This window comes from Theobroma umbraticum, unplaced genomic scaffold (assembly GCF_002168275.2).
Source record: "Theobroma umbraticum cultivar Fairchild unplaced genomic scaffold, ASM216827v3 scaffold_130.0, whole genome shotgun sequence".
In the NCBI taxonomy this organism is placed as follows: Eukaryota; Viridiplantae; Streptophyta; class Magnoliopsida; order Malvales; family Malvaceae; genus Theobroma; species Theobroma umbraticum.
Window position 1 is genome coordinate 642,578 of NW_018397264.1, and position 22,029 is coordinate 664,606.

At 34.2% G+C, this 22,029-nt stretch overlaps 3 protein-coding genes across 4 annotated transcripts; 1 reads left to right on the plus strand and 2 right to left on the minus strand.

The window, feature by feature from the left end:
• Positions 1 to 652: 652 nt before the first annotated feature.
• LOC110421508 (2-oxoglutarate (2OG) and Fe(II)-dependent oxygenase superfamily protein) lies at positions 653 to 2,906 on the plus strand. Its single transcript, XM_021435109.1, has 3 exons — positions 653 to 1,241; positions 1,624 to 1,957; positions 2,415 to 2,906. The coding sequence occupies exons 1-3, from the start codon at positions 751 to 753 to the stop codon at positions 2,637 to 2,639; spliced, it is 1,050 nt and encodes a 349-aa protein (XP_021290784.1). The 5' UTR covers positions 653 to 750; the 3' UTR covers positions 2,640 to 2,906.
• Positions 2,907 to 12,769: 9,863 nt separating this feature from the next.
• OFP1 (ovate family protein 1) lies at positions 12,770 to 14,233 on the minus strand. Its single transcript, XM_021435613.2, has one exon. The coding sequence runs from the start codon at positions 14,127 to 14,129 to the stop codon at positions 12,915 to 12,917; it is 1,215 nt and encodes a 404-aa protein (XP_021291288.2). The 5' UTR covers positions 14,130 to 14,233; the 3' UTR covers positions 12,770 to 12,914.
• A 4,274-nt stretch (positions 14,234 to 18,507) lies between these two features.
• SAUR21 (ARM repeat superfamily protein) lies at positions 18,508 to 21,144 on the minus strand. 2 transcript variants are annotated; one of them, XM_021436056.2, is made up of 2 exons: positions 20,674 to 21,143; positions 18,508 to 20,492 (listed from the first exon to the last, which is right to left on the minus strand). In XM_021436056.2, the coding sequence occupies exon 2, from the start codon at positions 20,488 to 20,490 to the stop codon at positions 18,718 to 18,720; it is 1,773 nt and encodes a 590-aa protein (XP_021291731.1). In that variant the 5' UTR covers positions 20,491 to 20,492; positions 20,674 to 21,143; the 3' UTR covers positions 18,508 to 18,717. The 2 variants fall into 2 exon arrangements, with proteins under 2 accessions (XP_021291731.1, XP_021291730.1); XM_021436055.2 differs by having other exon boundaries at positions 18,508 to 21,144.
• Positions 21,145 to 22,029: the final 885 nt, after the last annotated feature.

The window sequence follows — 22,029 nt, forward strand, 5'->3', positions numbered from 1 at the left end:
AACAGAAAAGCTGAAGCTTTGGTTCTCCGGGTGGGCTCATCCTTCATCATAACTAGTTTAATTAATAGTTTGCTTTATTTGAACCGCAATTAATTTCCGAAAGCGAAATCCCAACCCTTTTGCTTATTATTTTTTTCTTCTAAACCAAAAAAAAACAGTGGCAATAAGCTTTATTTCTCTTCAATATGGACTCCTCATTCTTTCTTCATCTTCTTTCTAATTATAACACTTTCAACTTATTTGACCAAAAGGATTAATGAAAGAGAAATCTCTACTTTTTTTTAATTTTTCTTTTTGAAAAATTAAACAAGAAAATAGATTACTTAAAGCTATGTTTTTAGATGACTTAAATGTATATTATCTGTGAGATATTATTACTTAACTAATAAAGTGTTTTTGGGCAAATAAGGCTTGATAAACATTATTAGAAGAAAAAATTAAAAAACTCCATGTCACGACTCACAACTATGATTTGGGCCCCATGTAAATAAAGTTTGGATCTTTAATGACTTGGCGAAATCTAATGCATCCTCGGTATCCACTCTGGCAGTCAAAACGCTTACACGTGTCAGTAGAATAAAAAAATGTCAAAAGAATTATCATCAAGTGCAATGAACCTCCACTCCACTGCGACAACAACTGACAACGAGGACTCCGCGCCTACTTCTACCTTTCTTCATTTTCACTTTTCCCTATTCCAATTTCTTTCTCTTCTTCTTCTTCTTCTTCTTCTTCTTATCGTACGTTTCTATGGCTATCATACGCTCTTTGAGCCAGCTTAACATCAAGGCGCCACCTCCATCGCCTATCCCAACGGCCAACGGCTCACGCTCCGCTGCCAACGAAACCTTCACCGACTTTCTCGAGAAGTCGTTACAAGTCCCTGACCTCACGCTACCAGAGTCCCAGTCCCAGGCGCTCCACCACCCGGCCTACGCTCCCGATGAGATCGACTTCCAATCCCTCTCCCTAAGAGAGACCAGTTCGGTGGAGCGGTTGCTGCAATCGGCTCGGGAGTTGGGCGTGTTCCGGATCGGGTGCCATGGATTTATTAAAGGGGAGGAGTTGAGGGCGTTGGTGAAAGAGGCGGCGAAAGTGTTCGGGGTGATGGAAGAGAGAGATACGGGATTTAGGAGATATTTGGCGGGAAAAAGGGAGGAGATCGTGTGGGTTCGTCGCAAAGACGAGCGGATGGAGTGGGCACGTCAATACATCGGCGCTCCATTGTATCAGAGTTTCAGGTGAAAATCACGACCCCCTTCCGCCACCTCGTACACAGAAAAAAAATTACTACCGAAAAAGGAAAAGTTGCACATCGCTCTGGGTATTAAATTTGGTTGGGCTTTTCCGGCCCAACGATAGTAAGGGGCTACATAAAGGTGTTGAATAGATCGTTATTTGGGCTACTTGGTAAACCTTGGGCCAAGTTTGGACTGCGGTGTTCTTTTCCATTAGCTTGTGTCAATTCAATTAACCTCATCTCATTATCAAAAAGAAGAAAAAGGAAAAGCAACATATACAGAATCATGGAACAGAATATAACTTTTCTTTGTTAGCTAAAGTGTGGGCTTGTGTTTTGATGTTTTTGGGGACTTATTAATTCTTCTTTTTCTTTTTATAAAGTGAAAAGATGGAGAAAGTAGCGAGCAAACTGGACCAACTTGCGGACGAATTGGGCCAGATTTTGGTAGAAAACGCAAGCGAGCGACAAAGAAAGAGAGTGCAAAGAGGGGAGTCCCTTTTGAGCATATACAAGTATAACCAGCAGGATAAGATCATGGAACAAAAATCACAACTAAATGAAGAAGAAACCGACCACTCTTGTCATAATTATACTTTAAGCCTCCACCTTCCCACCAAGGATTGCGAATTTCGTGTCAAATCTGTGCCATCAGGACTTTTAACTTTTGATGCAGGTCCAGAGACCATTATTGTTACAGTTGGACAACAACTCGAGGTAAGTTATTTCAGTTCAACCCTTTTCAGGTCAAAGCTATTGTTGTTTTTCCTTTTGATACTTGGTTAACTTTAGTGCTTAGTTATTTATTTATATTTCAAATCCCAAAATCATTTTACGTTATGGTAAACGTTTTTGACAATGAACTAGCAAAGGTCTCGAATGAATAATAAACTTTATTATCTTTTAGATAAGTTACTAAAATGTCTCATAATCATTGCATCAATTGAAATCATATGATAAGAAATTTGAATTCAACTCTTTGAATAGAAGATAAATAAATTTATTGATTAAATCAAATGCTCGGGATTTCGATAAATGAGTATACCAAAACATGAAATTTATTTGCATAAAATTAACCTTAAAATGTGGGCGTGGATTAGTATCATGGAATTTTGTATGAGCCAAGGGAAATTGAATAAAAGCCTAAAACATGCACTTGTGTTTGTGGCAATAGGAATGGAGCTTGGGAGAATTCAAAAGTGTTTCGGGGCGAATTGTTAATCAGGCAGAACTGTGTGGATCCCAATCCTTTTTCTCCATGGAGCTCAAGTGGTCTTCTTTAAATATAAATCGTTCGTATAAAACAACTTACCAAAAATTCTCCTTGGCAGATCAATTCTTGATTGCACTAATTATTGTTTTCCTTTATTCTATTTTTATGTTAAAAACTTCTCTATGATTACATTCAATTTCTCATAGGCAAAGGCTATATATCACATGAATTGGCGTGGAACTTTTTTGCTTCTTGTTTTTTTTTTGGTCTACATGGTACGTTTGATGTATAGTGTTTGAGGCTTTGAGCAATGGATTGAAGAGTATTGTTTGAAAGGGGAAACGAAAGGAAAAAATAGTTTGATCATTTACGAAAGTCTTGTGTAAGCAAAAATAAAGACCTTGTACTGTATAGTGCTTGATTTCTTTAATAAAAAGCATATACTATTGTTTGATTTTTGAGAATGGATGCCTCAATAGCTCTTCTTGTTCTTCTTTCCTCTTTGTACATAGGCCTAAATTAATTATTCATTAATTATGTATCTTTAACATTTTTATTACTTTTTAGAATTTTATTCAACAATAATTTTTTGGTTGGTTTCTTCGGTAATTATAAATATTTACTTCTCGTAGAACTCTTTTGTACATAATGCATTGCTTTAGTTTTCCGCACATGCAGTCTTAACTTTTATATAAGCACTCAACTTTTAATTTTAGTTTTTCTAAAGATATTTTCTTGCATGATAATTCCTTATAGTTTTTTCATACCATTAACAAAAAAGAAGTATGGTTTCTAGTTTTTCAATCTATGAAATGCACAAGAAATAAAGATTTACAATAACAATATGTATTAAATAATGTATAAATGTAGTTTAACATGTAACAATAATATACTGCATACATAAATTTCATAACTATCTTTTGTATAATTTGTTATTAATTCATAATGATATAGTTTGTAATAATAACTTTGCTATGAAAAATTAAGAAAACAATTTAAAATTTTGACATTTGTTTATGAAAAATTAAGATTATAATTTTTGTAAAAACAATATTAAAATTGATGTCAACATTTTTATTAAAAGGCTTATTGCCCCCTTAAAGTTGATTCTCTTGACTCTATCCTGAGAGATATGTAATAACTCTCGTCATATATGACACTCTCTGTCCAAGATTCAACCATGAGCTTTCCAAACGAAAATCTCAAATTTTAAACATTGAAGTGTCTATATGTTTTCTTGGTTGAAAGTGCATTATTTAGTTAAGTAATTTGTTAATTTGTATTTACTTAAAGCAGCTCATATATTCATTGAAAACAAGGATGAAGTTAACCAACTTTTTGTTGGAAGGACTAAAAATTTTAAAAACTAATATATTGAATTTAATCAATAATAAAAAGATTCATAATAGATAATAATTTTATATAATATGTAAATGAAAAAAACTTGTAATAGTCTTTTAATGTAATATCAATTATTGATGTTGTACTGAAAAACAAATATTTCTTTAAGATTGAGTGTTGGACGTTTTAATTCACATTACTTTTGTTTATAAATTGAAGCATTGAGACTTAATGGCTCAAGTATAAGAAAATCATTTTAACGATTTATATCTTTTTTAAAAAAAATTATTAATTATTTTTAACTTACTCGTATTTTAATCAAACTTTTAAAAAAATTATTATAGTCAATATGCAATATTTTTATTTTATTTTTTTAAACTTATAATAATAAATATAAGATTATAATGCATAAAATATAAATAGTTAAATACGATATATAAGATTATAATTTTTTTTAAAATACAATATATAAGATTAGTAATTTTCTCTTATATAATTAGGATTATTTAAAGATTAAATACTCAATATAATTTCCTCTTAATCATATACTCAAAATATTTTTTTAACTGAATATAAAACGTAAAGTAAATAAAATATATATACTTAAGCATTTGAAAATTTAACTTATTGATTGGTGTATGATCTCTCTACTTAAAAAGTAAGATTCAAATCCCTCTTCTTCCAATTCAAAATATAAATATATATATATACCCAAGTTAATTTTTTTTATATAATCAAGATTAATTAAAAAAATGATACATTGATGAAAATTTTAAGCAACAATGCAACAGTATAATTTATATTTGAGAATTATATAATAATTTTTTAATTTTTGAAAATTAAAATCATAAAAATAAAATCCTCATAATAAAAAAGAGAAAAACATAATAAGTAAAAAATAAAATTTATATATGACATAACAAAAAAGAAAACAAAAAGAAGACAATTGATATTTCTTTATTAATTATTAAATAAAGAAATTATTTTAAAGGGGGCCCCCATAACAACAAAAGATCTGCCCCTGATTGAAAAGAAAATATGCGAGGGCATAGGTTTAATGCGGCAAAGTTTCATTTTTAGCTAATTTGCATGCAAAAAACATGTTAGTATATGATGGCAATGAGTATTTCATCTTATAGATTACATGTATTGAAACGAATAGCTGTCACTATATGACTCTTTAAGCATTTTTGATTTGAGGTTGAAGGACAATTGATATAGGGTGGTTGGTGAATTGATACAATGAAAGCTTCACCAGTCATGTTAATTTCTTCATATCTTTTTCCCTCTTAAAGAGCAAAGGAATGAGAAAAAGAATCAGAAATTTGTTTTGGTTAGGATGTCAATGTTGGAGGCCCCGCCTAAATCTTATGATTTAACAAATACAGATTGCAAATAGTTTTAGGTTAAAATGCATGCATCACCCATTAACATGTACAAAGGGGAAAAGAGAAAATCCCACCAGATAATCCCCAGAAGATTTTGTTAGTCACATTGCTATCATGTCTAACTGCCACACATTTCTACTTTGCTCAAAAAAGTCTACCTCCATTAATATAATACTTACAATCTATGTAGTGTGCGGTCGGGCCCAACTACTTTCTCATCGCACAATCTCCCATGTTGGTTTTTCTTCCACATTTCGGCTTTGAGAATTAATGCACCCATGCATGAGCATGCTGCTCCTTAATTTTTTCCCACAAAACGGAGCCACTGCTGGAAACCAGAAGTAGTCCCCTTTTATGTTTTATTTTGCTTCCTACGTTTGTTAATTTTTTTTTATTGTTCTAAAGAAATGATGATTTAAATTCAGTTGAATGATATACATATAGAATTCGTGTAATTAGATATTAAACTTTTAATAGGAATAGTTTTGGTTTAGACTTTGTAATGAGTGATAACAAGATCGAGATGAAAAAGGATTATTCTTTAATAAATCTAAGACTTAATAATCAAATTCTATATGAACAAAAAAGAACAAGGTTTTTCATAAAATAAATTTAGGATTTTAAATTTATAAATTGAGTTAAATAGGGAATCAGTTATCGAGTTGAATATGCATTTTATCAAAATAGATTTTTTTTTATATAAAATATGGAATTCTTAATTTCGGTTTATGCAAAACTTTCTAACCACATATGAATTTAAATTTTAAATTATATTTAATCTAGCTTTTGAGATTTATATTTTAAAGAAGTTTATATTTAAATTTTGGAGATATCAATATAACATACTAATAAAGTAAATTGTCACAAGCTCTTGACCAAAAAAAAAAAATGGCCATGTGCTAAGCTTGCTAGGGACAAATGCTGGTAGTTGAAAAAGGTGTTAATCCAAAATTTAATTATTCTTATTTTTTTAAAAAATAAGTTTTTACTGTCATATTTTTTATATCACTATTTTCTAAACTTGTTTGACTTATTTCATCGATCATCGCACCACCATAAAGCCATATTAGATCCTTTAAAACTATGAATAATGCTCTTGTTTCTCCATTGGAAATGGAGGTGCTTATGTGTCCGTTTTTAAGCTTACTTTTAAAAAGTCAAAGTTATATGCATAATATTTTATTTTTACGTTAATATTTTAAAATTTTGAAATTTTTTATTGAGCCAAAAAATTAAATAAAAATATATTACTTATAAGTAAAACAATATATTTTTAAATTCAGTTCTAACCTAAAAATTTAAAGCGAATTTGTCCAACTCAATGAGCACATAACCGCAGTTCAATTCTTATTTCTTAAACACTTAAAATCGAACACCATAACCCAGGTTATCTTAGTGGCCCTTTTCTCTATAGAGAGAAAAAAATGATGAGTTTGGGTGTGTAGTGTAGGGCAAGAATAAGATAATGGGCAAGAAACAGCAAGTAAGATTAGAAATGATAACGGATATGGTATTTTTTTTTTTGAAACATTTGAAATTGTATTTATTTATTTTGAAACTTATGAAATTGAAATCGTTTAACATGAAATATCGGAAATTTAATTGAAATTATTTAAAATTTTATTTTAATTATCTATAATTTAACCAAAACCTATTAGTGATATTCGCTAATTATTCGAAATCATTTAATTGGTGAATACTCAATTCAAAACATTAATTCAACTTGAATCTAAAAATTTAAAATTATAATTTACATTATAATATTGCAAATATTTTTAAAAACTAAGAAAACTCATTAATTTTATAACATAAACTCGACATGGATAACCTAGTTCTAAATCCAAACAAAAAATAACAATTAAATATGAAATAAAATATTAACCATGAAATCATATTAATTATTTTTGTGATGTTTTATAATGCCAATGCTTAGAAATCATATACATTAATTTTTCAAGTTATAATAAAATTATAACTTGGACTCGCTGGCTAAGATGTTATTGCAAAGGTTAAAAATATGACATTAGCAAGAACTTAGATTTTTTTTTTCATTAAACAAGTTTTAAACGGTTTTTTTTTTCAAATATTTATATATGTAAAAAAACGATTAATCTATAAAAAGCTTTCGGATATTAAGTATGTCAACTTTCAAACCTAAATCTTATTCAAAATTGTATCTAGTATTAATTTTACTATTTAAAACTTATATATACATATATAATGGGGTTTAATGGGATGGGTAGCAAATAAATGTGGGGCACAGCCATCCAAGGCAGGGTCCAGATTTTGTACATTCGTCGTTTGCGTTGGCAGGATATGGAGGAGAGGACATACTAGAAATTGTGGAATCGAACAGAGACAAAGGCACATGAGAGTCAGGGAAATACTAACTCTCACCCGTGTGTGTTGATAGTTGAGACAATCAACAATGACTCTCCCCGTCTTAGATTCCCCAAGATTTTTGTCCCCCCACTCGTGCACTTCTTTGTAGTAATTCCATTTTAATATTCTATTTTTTTTTATCTCCTCCCAACAATCACTTCTTTTCTTTAATGTCAACATTAAATGTCATTTTCGTTTTCTATTTCCTATCTCATTCTCGACGATTTAAATGTCATTTTCCTAATTCAATATTTTTTTTTTGCATAAAAGATTAGAACTGATTTCATTATAAAAAGGCTTCAAGCAATAAAAATACTAGAATAAATGTTCTCATATTTTACTCAATGCTTGATCTTTGTATCCTTATTCAAAAGTTAATCTGAAATCTGCACAGAATTCAAATCGATTCTTCTATATAAAATAAATTATAATAATTTCTTAAAAATTCTATGCAAAAGTAATTTTGAAACAAATAATTGCAAATACTTACCATTTTCACCCTGATATGATTTTTTTATAATAATCAATCACTCTATATGCGCATCAATGGTTTTAACAATAATAATAATAATAATAATAATATCAATTAGAATATCTTTTTTAGAGTTAAAAATCCCAAGTCTTATATCTCTTTGAGTGTCTATATAATATGCCTCTGTTTATTATCTTAAGTCCTAACAATAGACAAATGTATCACATTATATTTTTAGGGAGAGAGAGAGAGAGAGAGAACTTAAAGAAAAAAAAAAGGTGCCTTTTAACACTACATGTCTACGCATTGAAAATGAGAGGCTGGTCAAGTGCCCTAATCAAGAGAGAGAGGTCGAATGATGCCTCAGGCACATGAAAAGTAGCTGGATTGGAGATTATCAAAGGAACTAGTCATCCTATGAAGTTGAGGACAGTACTTCGGATTAATTATCTAAAACCTTTTCTACAAATAAGGTCGAGTCAATGTAGTCCTATATTACTTGTCCAAACCTTGCTTTTATTGGGAGCTCACCACGATGATTCAAAACAAAGATTTGTCTACCTTGTCCAGCGTGACCTTGTATCAATTTAATTTTTATCTTGACCTAATTTGAGTCATGTTAAATTTGATCTGGACCTAAACTTGAAACTTAAAATTATGTAAAATATTACTCTTTTTAAATTAATTGTCTATCTCATTATTTTAAGATGTTATAAAATAATATTGATTTTTCCAAAGTATATAAGAAAAACACTTTGCAAATGTTACTTTTCATTAAATACTATCTTTAGACAAGAGTGAGATTCTCTAACTTTTATGTCATTTCAAGAGTAAAAAACTTGTAAAATAAAGAACAGCATACTCCATTCCTAAAACTTTGTGCAATTTGAAAACGTGCATATTCGATTTGAAATAGAGAAAATATTATTTTCTTTTTATTTTAAACTTCAATTTAATTTAAAGATAGTAAATATAAATCTAATTTATTATAAAAATGATTTAAATAGATTTCATTTGAATGAATCATTAATATTTGACGTTTTATCTACATGACCTGAATCAAAATGATCCAATATTTTATGTTTTAAACTCGAAATAATTTAAATAAATAAAAATTAATTTAATGATAAATATATGTATTTTTTTATTACAATATCAAATTCAAATCCCTTCATCTTTTTCAAATTTAAAAAAAAAAACTCAAAATGACTCGTATCTTTATTCCCTAAATAAAAAAGAAAGGATTTTGTTTTATTCGGGATGTGAAGATATGATGAGAAGCTGATGAATAAGACATAACAAAGTCAAATTGGGCGTGCAAGTAATTGGCAAAGTAGTAGTCACACAGGTGCAGAAGTTGGCAGGGGAAGGGCATTGTTCCGAATTGGAATCATAATAATTAATTGGGACCTCATATTCCGGTCATAGGCCTAGGGCACCCTTGGACCCCTACCCTACACTTGAAACTATGTAGGGTAAGTTACCTTCATTTTCTTACGCAGTATAAAATATTTTGTAGGGCAGGAGTAGGAGTAGAATGTAGATAATAGACATAAGAAAGATATGTGATGGCAGACCCCAGAATCTGCGGATTAATGTTGGTGCTCTGGTCTGGTCTAGTCTTTGATTTGCTCTCTCTCCCTCTGTCTCATCTCATGTCTCTCTCCATTGTTTTTATATCTTCCTTGACTCAGTCTCTCCTTGCGGCTCGCCGACACACTCCCGAAATTGCTTCAATCCGGTATTTATGTAATTGAGTCATTATTCTGTCGTGGAATTTGCGTCAACAATGATTTTGAAGTTTCAAATTTAAATTATACGATGGGAAAAGACGAGATTTACACATTATATTCAGTAACTTAAAATTTAATAAATTTTAATAATGTACCAAATAGTACAAAAAGAGTGATGTTGGAATATCGGAAGGTGCGAGTTAGGGATGGTCTGGTTTTGTAATAAAAAACGAAGAGAGCATCAAAGCCTCTGGTACCGAATTGGCGGATCGGAGTAAGGCGTGGCAAGAATCAAGATATGGTTATGTAGAAAAAGTCTCTTTTACCAAATTGCATGTAATATAAATTATTTACCTGTGTTTCAGATGCATGTGCTAGGCGTTAGTATCAAATTAAAATGGTTTCTGTCCTTTTCTCTCTTTTTTTTAAATTACAATTAAATTATATAGAAAAATACACGCCGCTCATACAAAGTGGTTGCATGTTTAATCTATGGTTTCAGCTTTATTCTCTGGAGTTGGTCTTATTTCGGAAGAAGAGACATTTTCATTACAATTTCTTTTTGGAAAAGCTACATTTTCATCACAATTAATCATTTAGATTGTTTTTATACGGCTACTATATCTTTTTATGGGCCAAATGGTTTTATACTGTATATTATTTGTACCTCACCTGCCACCGAAAAGCATTTACTAATTTAAATGACTATGAATATATTGAAAAGCAAATTCCAATTACACTTTAAAAAAAGTGATTTTGTTTCTTTGAATTTCAGTCATTAAATCCCGATCGCAATCGGCAAGTTTGGCACTTTTAGCAATATTTTTGTAGTGATACATTTTTTTTGCTGTTTATAAAGCTAAATTTATAAATAAAAAATCACAATTTTAATTAAATAATTTATTAATAAATCACATTATATATTTATGAACAAACCGATCTTACAAACAAATCAAACCAAAGTAATGTGTAATTATATATATATTTTTTATTATTTGACGTTACAAAGGGCATTGTGTATTAATATTACAAAAATTGAAATTAAAATTTGAAACACATAAAAATTAAAATATTTTAATATATGTGAAAATTAATAAAAAAATGGATAATTAGAGACGAAGGAAGTGTAAGATTACAAAACCTCTTCTTTGTGATGAAGACAAAATCACATCATCTCATTTGGTAATGCTACCTTTCTTCTTAAAAATAGTAAGGTTGTTTGTTGGACAATAAGAGGTTATTAGTATTGAGTAAATTAACGTGTTCCCCACAAAAACATAATTGTGTTCAATAGAAAGATTTAGGTAGACTATAAAATTATTAATGCTGAAAGTCAATGGCAGGTTGCAAGAGATATATAAGTGGAAAAAGTATTAGGAAGCGCAAAGTTAGGGATTAATTAGAATAAACCCCATTAAGAAAATGTAAATTTTCTGATTTTATAGGGTAGGTGAAACCAAGCTCAAAGCTCTTTGTCCCACAAAGAAACAACATCTCAAATCCATGCTTTCTTTTCAACATAACAAAAAAAAAAAAAGGAAAGAAAGAGGAAAGAACGGTAAAAGACTGTTACTGTCACAAGAAAGAAGCATTTAATTGCACAAAGGGGAAGAGATTGTTAGGCAGTCTGTACCCTTCATCATGATGAATGGAATGTGATCATCGCTTCCAAGTCAATGTTTCCATGTTATTAGAAAAGGAAAAACACCCCAAATCCCTTGCTATTTTTGTTTGAAAATGTACATTTTGCTTTCGTAATTATCGAAGTAACTTTTAACTTTTTCAAGCGATTAATTTTCAACTTTAGGTAAAGCCCTATGCCTATGTCGTGCAACAAAGCCTTTGAGCTTTCACACAGTCCAGAAATTTGAATCTCACCCCTTTAAAATGTTTCTTCTCTGTGAAAATTTTGAATTTACAGCTTTTTTTTTGGGTGCAAAGTAAACCCCCTCTCTCTGTCTCTATCTCCCTCTGGATGTGGGAAAGCTGGACATCTTGCCTGGAGGAGATATAGTATAGCTTTAGAATTGTGAAGAAAGATTAAAAACTGAAACTTGTCCTTAAAGAGTATCTTCTTTTAGAGGGGGAAACTTGAAGCTGATGGAAGAAATTGTCAGAAATTGTACGAGATGGACCACTTTATATATATATATATAAACATATTCATATTGAATATCTGTTTTGTTTTTGTATTGTTTTGCGCATTATTCCCAAGTTGGTGTGGGTGCATGCAAAGCACTGATGCTCATACAACCAAAATTTATGTCCTTTTGTTCTCTTTGGGAAGTAAATAAAACAAGCAGGTCAGGCCATTAGGAAAACTGCCATTCAACCCCACTTCCAATTACACCACAAAATTTATCAATTTATTTTCCTTTTGAAAAGAAAACAAGCTCTGCAGAAATTTATGAAATCTAAGCTTTTCTTCTTTTCCTATTTTGGACATGAATGTGCTCATTATTGGATTTGCTTCAGCCTTCAGCCAGTGCATGAAGTGCAGGTATCTGTAGGCTCAAACTTTTCTTTTCCAATTGTCCGACCTGGAAACAAAGAAGCTTGTCCCTGGCTTGAAAGTTGAAACTTACACCATAGATTTTTCATTTGCTTCCTGTTTTCTTTTTCTTTTAGGAATCCAACTGCCTTAGAGGCAAAGTTTAACCGCAAGAGATGTTGATTATAGGAAAAAATTAGAAAAGCTAAATGCTCAAGCACTAAAATAAAAGCACGTCTTCAATGGATTCTGTTGTCATCAGCAGCACCCTACAATGCCCTGCCAAAATTCTATCTCTTGTTCTTGTTCCCTTTTCTCTTTGGGTAAATGACTTTTATTTTCACGAAAGCAGGAAAAGCCTTATTAATAAAACACGATCACAACAGGTCAGAAGCGTAATGACAGAATAAAACAGGGCAACCAATAAAAATACACGGCAAAAATGTTCTACCTCTTGGATTTCCTACGTTTATTCAAGTAAAAAAACGTTCATCATCAAAATGCTCATCTAACGACTAGTGGTATTTACTTTGAAAGAAGAGTGAATGATAGGACAATGATAATAGTAAAGACTTGAAAAAGAAAGAGAAAGAAGAAATATACATCCATATATATATATATATATATATATATATTATAGTATTTCTGAGGAAATTATTTCAACCGGACATCACTCAAATCAAACCAGATTTGCTTGAAGACCTTGATGATAACGTCATGATATTCATCAGCATTCAAAGAAAGATAGCAGGCAAGCAAATCCTCCAAGTCCTTTGATGCCCTGATGTTGTTCTCCATAATCATCTCCACCATCGAGTCCCTGAAGTCTCTCTGAGGATCGAATGACGACTTCACCACCGCAAAACTATCCGACAGACTCCTCCTTGAGCTCGAGCTTGAACTTGATGACACGCTTTTTCTAGCATGACCCTGGATTCTTCTGCTTGCAATTTTTGGAGAATTTATCCTCAGCCTTACACCAGGAGAATTGACAGAAAATTTCCTAACCGGGCTATAGTTCTTTTGCTCCTTCACTGTGATTCTTTCTTCCTTGACAACCTTGACAGAAAGTGAACCATGAGCATTTTTTTCCTCAAACTTAGCTGAACTCCTTCGATACTTGGTCGGTTCACTGTTCTGCTCTTTCCTCTTGATATCCTTCACCGTATCGTTGAATTTAGCTGGCTTGGTTATGATCGGAGGGAGTTCAAGCTCAGACAATTTGTCGAACTCATCTAGCTTGTCGAATTTCTTAACAAAAGACTTGTTATCAACATCGATAACGAGATCGTTAGCATTAGAATTGACTTTGCAGGTACAAGAACGCGACCAGGATACCATGTTATCGAATGATTCAGTAGTGAGAATGCAGTCAGACCTGAATTCTTGCGGGAAAGGCTCACAAAGTTTTTGGTCTGAAGAGTTATCAGAAGAGGAAGAAGCTGAGTATTCTGGGGGAGAATCAGCCTTAGTCCAGAGTGTGGCACGGCAGCTACAACCGGCAGAAACAGAGGAAGTGACAAGCTTGGGAGAGGACCTGTTATTTCTTTTTCTGGATCGTTTTTTGGAAGATTTTCTTGGTGGGTCAGGGAAATGGGCATTTGCTGATTTGGTGTTTGTGGGAGAAGCATAGAATCTATCAGTTGGGATAAGCTCTCTAGTGAAGTAATAAGACTTTCGTGGATAAGAATGGCGCGGTTGCTTTATTTTTGATGGCTGTGCTGTTGTTGAAGCAGGAGATACCGGGTGTTGTAGTTTTTTCTTGGAATGGTTGGTGTTGCTATGGTTTCTGGTTCTGCCCATATCTTTCAGCTTGTAGAACCAGGCATTGGGCATCATATCTGATAACCTGAACCTGTAATTGCCCATCAAGATTCTCTCTGTATGAAAAAGGTTAAGGGTTTGGAAACCACAGATGCCTCTAAAATGTGAAAGAAATGAAAATGTAGTTCTTTGAAGGTAACTCTTGATCAGTCTCCTTGATGCGGGAGAGTAGAAGCTCTATAAAGAGAGAGAAAGTGATTGAAATTGAAGAAAGGATGGGGTCCACGAAGGGAGAAAAAGTTGGCATAAAGGCAAAAATAATGGGGCCAGGTGGCACCTGGCTTTTCCTGGTTATGACGCTTAATCACTAAACCAATGCAGAAATTTGTATTCCTATCATCATTACTATTTTGTTTACTTGTTAACCAAATGTGATTCCCCAACCAACTTAAGCCTGTTTTTTCTTTTCCTACGGCTACAGGGACCAGCGTCTATGTTTTCGTACTACGGCTAAGATCAGCGGCTTTCCATAATTTTACAAATGCTTGTTTCGACGTGGCTCACATGCCGGCCCTTGGATTGACCCCACGACCTCTTTTCTGTTCACCCGCATGTAAACAAGGAAAGGGATTGGGGCTTAGGAAAAAGCCAGCTTCATATTCAGCTTTTTATGTGCTATTGCATTTGCTGCTCTAGTACACACTAATAGATAGCCTATTTTATCAATGCTTTTAGCCCATTACTAGCACTTTGCTTTCAGCTTTAGAAATCGACTGTTAAGAGGGAAATGAAAGCAGCTAAAGCAGCTTTGGGGAGTGCACAGAGAGAGAGAGAGAAAGAGAGAGAGAGAGAGGGAGGGAGATCATTGGAACTCAGCGTTATATGCGTCTAACATACAAAACTCTGTGGCCCATCAATCCAGATTTGCAATAATCCAGTGCACACTCGGCCTTTAATTTTGCTCCTTTCATATCAAAGAGTAATAAACTACTAGATAAATAAGCCCATTTCAGAGCTTTGCAACCTGAATTCTTCTGACTGATTTCAGAGCCCAAATATATATCATTGCAATTGCAACCAATTCCTCTAAATCAGACTAGAACTGGAGTGGGTGATTAAATTATTATTCTCTTTGCATTGCATCATTAATGTATGTGAACTTGTGGTGTGTTTAGGTACATGTAATCTCTTCTCTTTAACCCATGCAAGCAGAGAGTTTTGTCTAAGAATGGAAGGAATAATTTGTAAAGGATCGTTTATCTGGGTGAATGCAGTTATCATCAGTCCTTAAAAAGGACAAAATTGTGAATCGCAACAAACACAAAGGTCGCGATGCACATTAACTCTCTTACGAAAGTAGTGATGGGCCTTGAAAAGCAGTATACGGTGGTACTCCTGGGGCATTATTGTAGTCTGTAGATACCGGTCGAGAAGAAAAGGTGGCATTGGTTTATCAACTGTGTGATGCTGGATGCTTATCCTATCGTTGTCCGAATTCTGGACATCCTTAATTAGTAGCAAAATGAAAGAACTGCAATCTGGAACCCTTTTTCCAGTGCCATGACCACCTCTGAGACTGATGTTTGTGTCCTAATGCATCATGAGAAATTTCTTAAAGCTTTGATGGTACGGTATCTACACATTATGACAAAAGGTTCATCTGTCTTTTATCACTCACACATTTGATTTATTACAAATTTACCGTACAAGACAGCATATAGCAACAACTTGGATTAAGACTAGCCAAGATTGGATAGTAAATGGTATTAACGGACTTAATTGCCACTTAGAGCAGCTTGTATCTGCCATGAAACTTATGAATTCAACAGGTTTACAAGGAAAAATTATATCAGACTACAAAAGCTCATAGCCTATAACTATAGAATTCAGATAGATGGGTTCCTTCTAATGCACGTTGAGATTTGGTCAACTGGTACCCTAGGCATGCATGTTCGCTGGAGGAACATAACGACTGGTCGACGGTACTGTAAGCGTGTCCAACCTCTAATCAATTGGAGTGTGGACCTAGTGATTGATTGCTTTGTCCTGCCTAAAATATGTAGTTAATGGTACATTGTTTGTATCTTGACTCTGGACAAAGAATAAATTCAGGGCGTTTATCCTTTTGTCAAACCGAGGACGTTTGGTTCCTAGATTGGGATTGCGTATGTTGCAGGAATCTTTTTTTGACATGCAGTTAAGCGTACTAGAACAATTATGGATGGGCCTTTTGGCCCATAACAGTGTTCCCCGAGTTAAGGGCTGGCGGAACCCATAGACGTTTGGACGATCTGGCCCAATTGAAGATATTAGGACTTGGGAGGACTGTTTCGTTAATGCAAGGAATGCCTGTATCTGACCATACTCGATCGATATCATAAGAGACCACATTGATTTGAAGTTTGACTTACAATATAAATATGCATAAATTATTAAATCTAAAGATCGACTTATGAAAATATTAATTATCAATAAAATTATAAGAGAGTATAAAACTAATTAATTTTATATCTATGTAATTTGAATTGAATTGAATTGAGCTTAAAAAAACAAGAAAAGTAAGCAGGAGGAATCTTTGAGCAGGGAGCTGCGAAAATTCCATTAGCTACTTTAACTGTTGGTCCGTTTGCTAAGGACCAATGGTTGGTACCTGGGATGCTGTTTCCGTGAGAGTAGTTGGCTAACATTTTGATGGCCGAACTTGGAAATTTGGGTGAGGAAGGTACAGGAACAAGTCCTGGTTTTGAGGTAAGAACACTATCTGAGACAGGAAGCTTGAGAAAACCATCAAAGAGTCTGACCCTGGTGCACAAGGCTTGAGATACGAATATGGCGTCGATGATTAATATGATCATGAAGCAGATAAATTTATATAATCCTCCCATTATTCGACTGTAGAATGGCATTGGTATAGGAGACCCTCTCAAAATCACACTACAAAATGTGGTCAAAACTTCTTTTGGTGGAAGGACTATTACATTTTTGTCTTGTGGATATATATTAATAATAAGTTATCAATTCATTTTTTTATTAATTAATTTCTAAATTTGGTAAAATTATCAATATTAATTTATTAAAGTCTTCAAATTTTGATGTATAACATGTATGATTAGAGATTAAAATAATCTACTTGGATTTTATTTCGGGATAAAAAGTGAAAATAAAACCCATATTTTTTTATACAATGAGGAAAATTGCTTTATTTCATTTTTTTTCATTATATAAGTCACTTGAAATTATTTTATATTTGCTATTGATACAAACTTTGTGCATTATATTATATGTATGTTAAGAAATTAGTTTAGTAATTGTTTGATTGTTGTAGGAATATTTTGTCTTCACTTCATCTAATTGTTATTTTACCCTAAACACTATATAAAATATTATTTCAAAAAATTGCTGAAACTTTGGATTGATGATTCGTTTTCATGAAAGAATATTGTGCACAATTTCGAATAAAGATATATACTTTCCTCCATTTTCAGTAGTGATTTTAAGTTATTTTCATTTATGTATGTTGTCTATATATATAACACTATATGTCAAATAGGATTTTTTATACTTTTCATAAGATAATGTAAAGCATAACATAAATTATGCTAAATAATTTTTTTTGTATGTTACATTCTTTATTTAAGGTTGACCCCCTTTGTTTGAAATCCCGACTACAAAGAGTGATTTTTGAAGCGATGCAAGAGAAATGATTGGGATGAGTTCTTGAAAGTAAATTAAAATTTAAGCAATTGAAGCTTCTTGGTTGCAGCCATTACGTGTCTCTAAGCTGGAATGCAAGGCGCATTGACCTTATTGCAATCTCCTTTTCATGACAATGTTGACTTTGCTAAATATTCTTTCCATGAAATAATTGTCATTACTTAATATGTATATAAGTTGAAGATCTAACATCTTTTGACGTGTCTCTGCTTGCAACATCACCACTGCAGTTTCTCTGCAAGCATTATCACAACCTCTGCCTTCTTTTCTTGCTGTTTTTTCATTGCTCACCTCATTTTACTATGCTCTTGTTTCAGAGATGGGCTGTCCCTGTCCAGTTAACTTTTATAGTCTTTTATCCGTAGGATTGCCTTGTTATGTTGGTGTGTGTGTGTGTGTGTGTTTTCAAATTATTCTACAGGGTTTCGCATTAGAGGTTTGTAGACTTTGATAATATAATATTTTAATTATTTTTAGACATTTGACATTCCATTTATTTTTAGATACCTTTTTGTAATTGATTCATCATGAAAACAGGCCAGATATTCTTCTCTGTTTGTTCCTTTTCTTACCTTTTCCCCACTGAACATCCCTGTCTCTTGTTACATCGGGGTATATAATAACAATTGCACAAGGACAACAACCCCAATTACTTTTAATTGCTGACTGCAACTGCCTAAATCAAGCTAGCTTTTGTCTTCGTTCAACTAGTTAATTATATGCAGAAATCAGTGTCTTCTCTTTTGCCACCATCACGACTTGGTTCAACTAAACAAAAACCAAGTAACTTTGACTTTATATAGGATCAAAATTTGCGAGAGTTTTTGTAACACCAAGATACATAAACTATCAAAGAATGATCTTTCATTTGAGTAATTTACACAATTAACTTGCAATGCAGAATATCAGAAATTTCCATCAATCATTTACAAATTTAAGATGCAAAAAAGATAAAAAGAATGAAATAAATGTTATCCACTTATGCTGGCAACACTATTCTAGATGTACCGACGGTGGTGGTCATCATGCTCGAACTGTCCACAGCATTAATATCCACACCAGCGGCCCATCTCCGAAGAATCCTCAGCAGCGTCGCCGCCTTCCGTCTCGCTCTCACAGTTCCTGTCCCCATCACCTCCCATATAATCCTTTCGATCCCAGGAATTGCCGCCAGCTCTGCAACAATCTCCGACCCCCCTTTTCGACATATAGTAACCAAAGCAGCCGCCGCACTCTCCCTCGCATTATCCGATCCTTCCCTCAGAATAACGCCCAGTTTCCTGATGGCACTGTAAGCCGCCGCAATCGCCAGCATTCCACCTCTCTTCACCACTGCCTCGAGTATTGTCACCGCCTCTTCCGGTAACTCGTTAATGACTCCGCTCACCACCTCTATCACCCCTCCTTCAACTAACCTCCCAGAAGTCTCCCTATCTCCCGCCAAATTCAAAATTGCCACCAGCGCATCCCTTTTCGAGCTACTGGGCCCGTCTTTCGCCAAGTCCATCAGTCCCTTGATGACACGTGTCTTCCTCCCTAGCCTCTTCCTGTACGCGTGCACCCCTGATAAGCTGAATATTGTAGCCGCCGCATTTCCTTTGGCCTCCCAGCTAGCGCCCGAACGTAACACTTCAATGACGCCGTTTAAAGCTCCGTCTGTTTCCATGATCCTCGTTTTGTTTGCTTCCAAGATAGAAAGATTAAGAATGGTGGTAACGGCGTTGACTTGGAGATTCCGGAGCTCGGAGCCTACAGCCGAACCTAGATATCTGACGAGAATGGGAATAGCTCCAGCTTCGGCGATGCAGGCTCGGCTATCCGAGTCAGTTTTGGCAAGGGCACGGAGCTCGTAAATGACGCCGTTGGCCGCCTCCATGGATTGAGAAACCGAAAGTTTGTTGACCAAAAAGGACACCGTCATTTTTGTAGCTTCTAAGGCAGCTTTGGTGGCTTTAACGCCGTTAACTTTTTGGTTACTTCCCGCGGTTTCAAACGGAATTCTTTGCTCACGGCACCACATTGCTATAAGATTCCTTAAAGCGCAGTTTGGGATGAGGCTGATGTGGGCCAGGGTCTGACCTGTCTTAGGACACGTGTTGTGTCCAGATTCAATCCAATGATTGATCGACTCTCGATCGTACGTCTGTCCCGATGCCACGACAACTGGGTCCCGCATCAGCTCGAGGCTTATCGGACACCGAAAATCTGCAGGAATAGAAATATCCGACATCGATTTTTGACGGCGGTGGTCTGACTTCTGCGTCGTTGAAGATCCATATAAAACACATTTAGCGTAACGAACGAGACCGATCAAAGAAACAATATCTGCTTTGGATTTTTCATTTGTTTGGTTCTGAATTTCTTCTTGGAGACTCTCGATTTCTTCTCTGCAACTTGAACTGTCGCGTAATCCTAAATTCTCGACAATCTGTTTGAGCCTTGAATGATCTGGTACGATCTCTTTTTTGATCCGGTCGAGCATGGCTATAACTTCTCGCCTGAGAAAATCGTCTCTTGGATCCATCAAAGGTTTTGATTGCGTGCACTGCTTTCTTACCAAAACGACGAGCTCCTCCACGTCTTGACTCAAATCAACTTCTTTTACAGGGAAAATATCGAGGAGAGTGGATAATTCCAGGGTTAGCTCGTGGAAACTGTTAGCCAAAGGTTGAATTTGCATGAGCAGCCACATCTTGCTTCCATTGGAACAATCTTCCATCAGAGTTTTTATTCTCTGTAAAACAATGTACATTTCTTCGAAGCAGAGGATGGTTGAAGGAGAGAAGAAATTAGAAACAGGATTTCGAAGCAGCTCCTCGAATAAGATGGCGAGAAGCTTCGCTTTGTTTATGGTCGAAAGAGAGTTTCGTTTTAGAAGAAACTGAAGAGGCTTGAGGGAATAGATTTCTTGAGACAAAGAAAGAAGAGACTGTACCAGGCTTAGGTCTGTTAATTTCGGAGATAAGAAGGATCCCGCCGACGGCCGCCGCTTTCTTGGGGGGAAAACCTGAGGAGAAACGGCCATGAAGGACGAAACAATATCAGAAAATTTGGAAGAATCAGAAGAAAATCTTCAGAGGACTTTCGCAAAAGAGATATCTGGGAATGGGAATAGGAATGGAAGGAGAGACGGTTAGCTCTCAAGTCTTTGGATTGAAGAAGAAGGTATAGCAGTAGTTGATTACAGAAAGCACAAGTTGTGCACAAGATAGAGTTTGCCCTTTTACATTCCAATAAAAAAAAAAGGGGGAAATAATAATCCAAATCGTAATTTATATATATTTTAATACAAGAAACATGGAGCGTGATGTGGTCGGCGGTTGGATTGTTGGTTTTTGACTTTATTTTTTTTTCTTTTTGCTTGGTTTTTATTTTGGCGGAAAAGACGATGGTTTTGATAAAGGCAGGCCGTTTACTAGGCAAGAATTAAAAGACTATAAAATTATTGTAAAAGAATGTGATGAACATGCAAAGGTCCACTTTTGCAACATTGCCGGCTGCCCCACAATGATTTTTCACCTCATCCCTTACACGTGCCAAGTGCCAACTACTATTCCACGCGTGTAAGCCTCTAGAATGTGGACGACTAAAATTGCAAAACTGATGAAGGCTCCTATGAAGTTTAATATGTCAAAATATATAATTAGATGAATAAAGTGAAGATGAGAGGCGTTGGATTAAGTCCATGAGCAGCCGGCAGGTGAGCAGAAACATAGAATAGAAAAAAGAAATAATTGAATGAATATAATATTGACTTCGATACAGATAAATATGCGTAAACTATGAACTGGTAAAGCTGCGCACTTATCTAATCCTACGGTGTGACAAACGCGACGGTAGGTAAAGTTTGTTGTGGACTTGTTCTCTACCGTCATTCACATTTCTCAGATTAAAATAATCGTGCATTATTAGTGCTTTTCCTTGTCTTTTAGCCTGTAAATCCAGCTATGGCATTTAGCAATAGCAGACACACTTTTTGCTTTATTGGCCTTTTTCTCTGCACTTTTAGGAATGATGAATGGAGAGCTGCATGGATGATTAATTCAAAGATATGACATGACCCTGGGACTGTGGATGCTGGTTGAGAATGTTAATAGGAGTTGGGAGGAAGGGACCATGAAAACAATTGGCAGTAATTGTCAAACAATAAACACCAAAGAAAAAGAAATGTTCATAAAGAAAGCAAGTTCCAAGATGATGATGATTGCCACTTGTGGTTCCGGTGGGGACGGGGCGGTTGAGAGGCTGCATCACGCCGTCATTGGAATTAATCAAAGTCAAAATCAGAGTT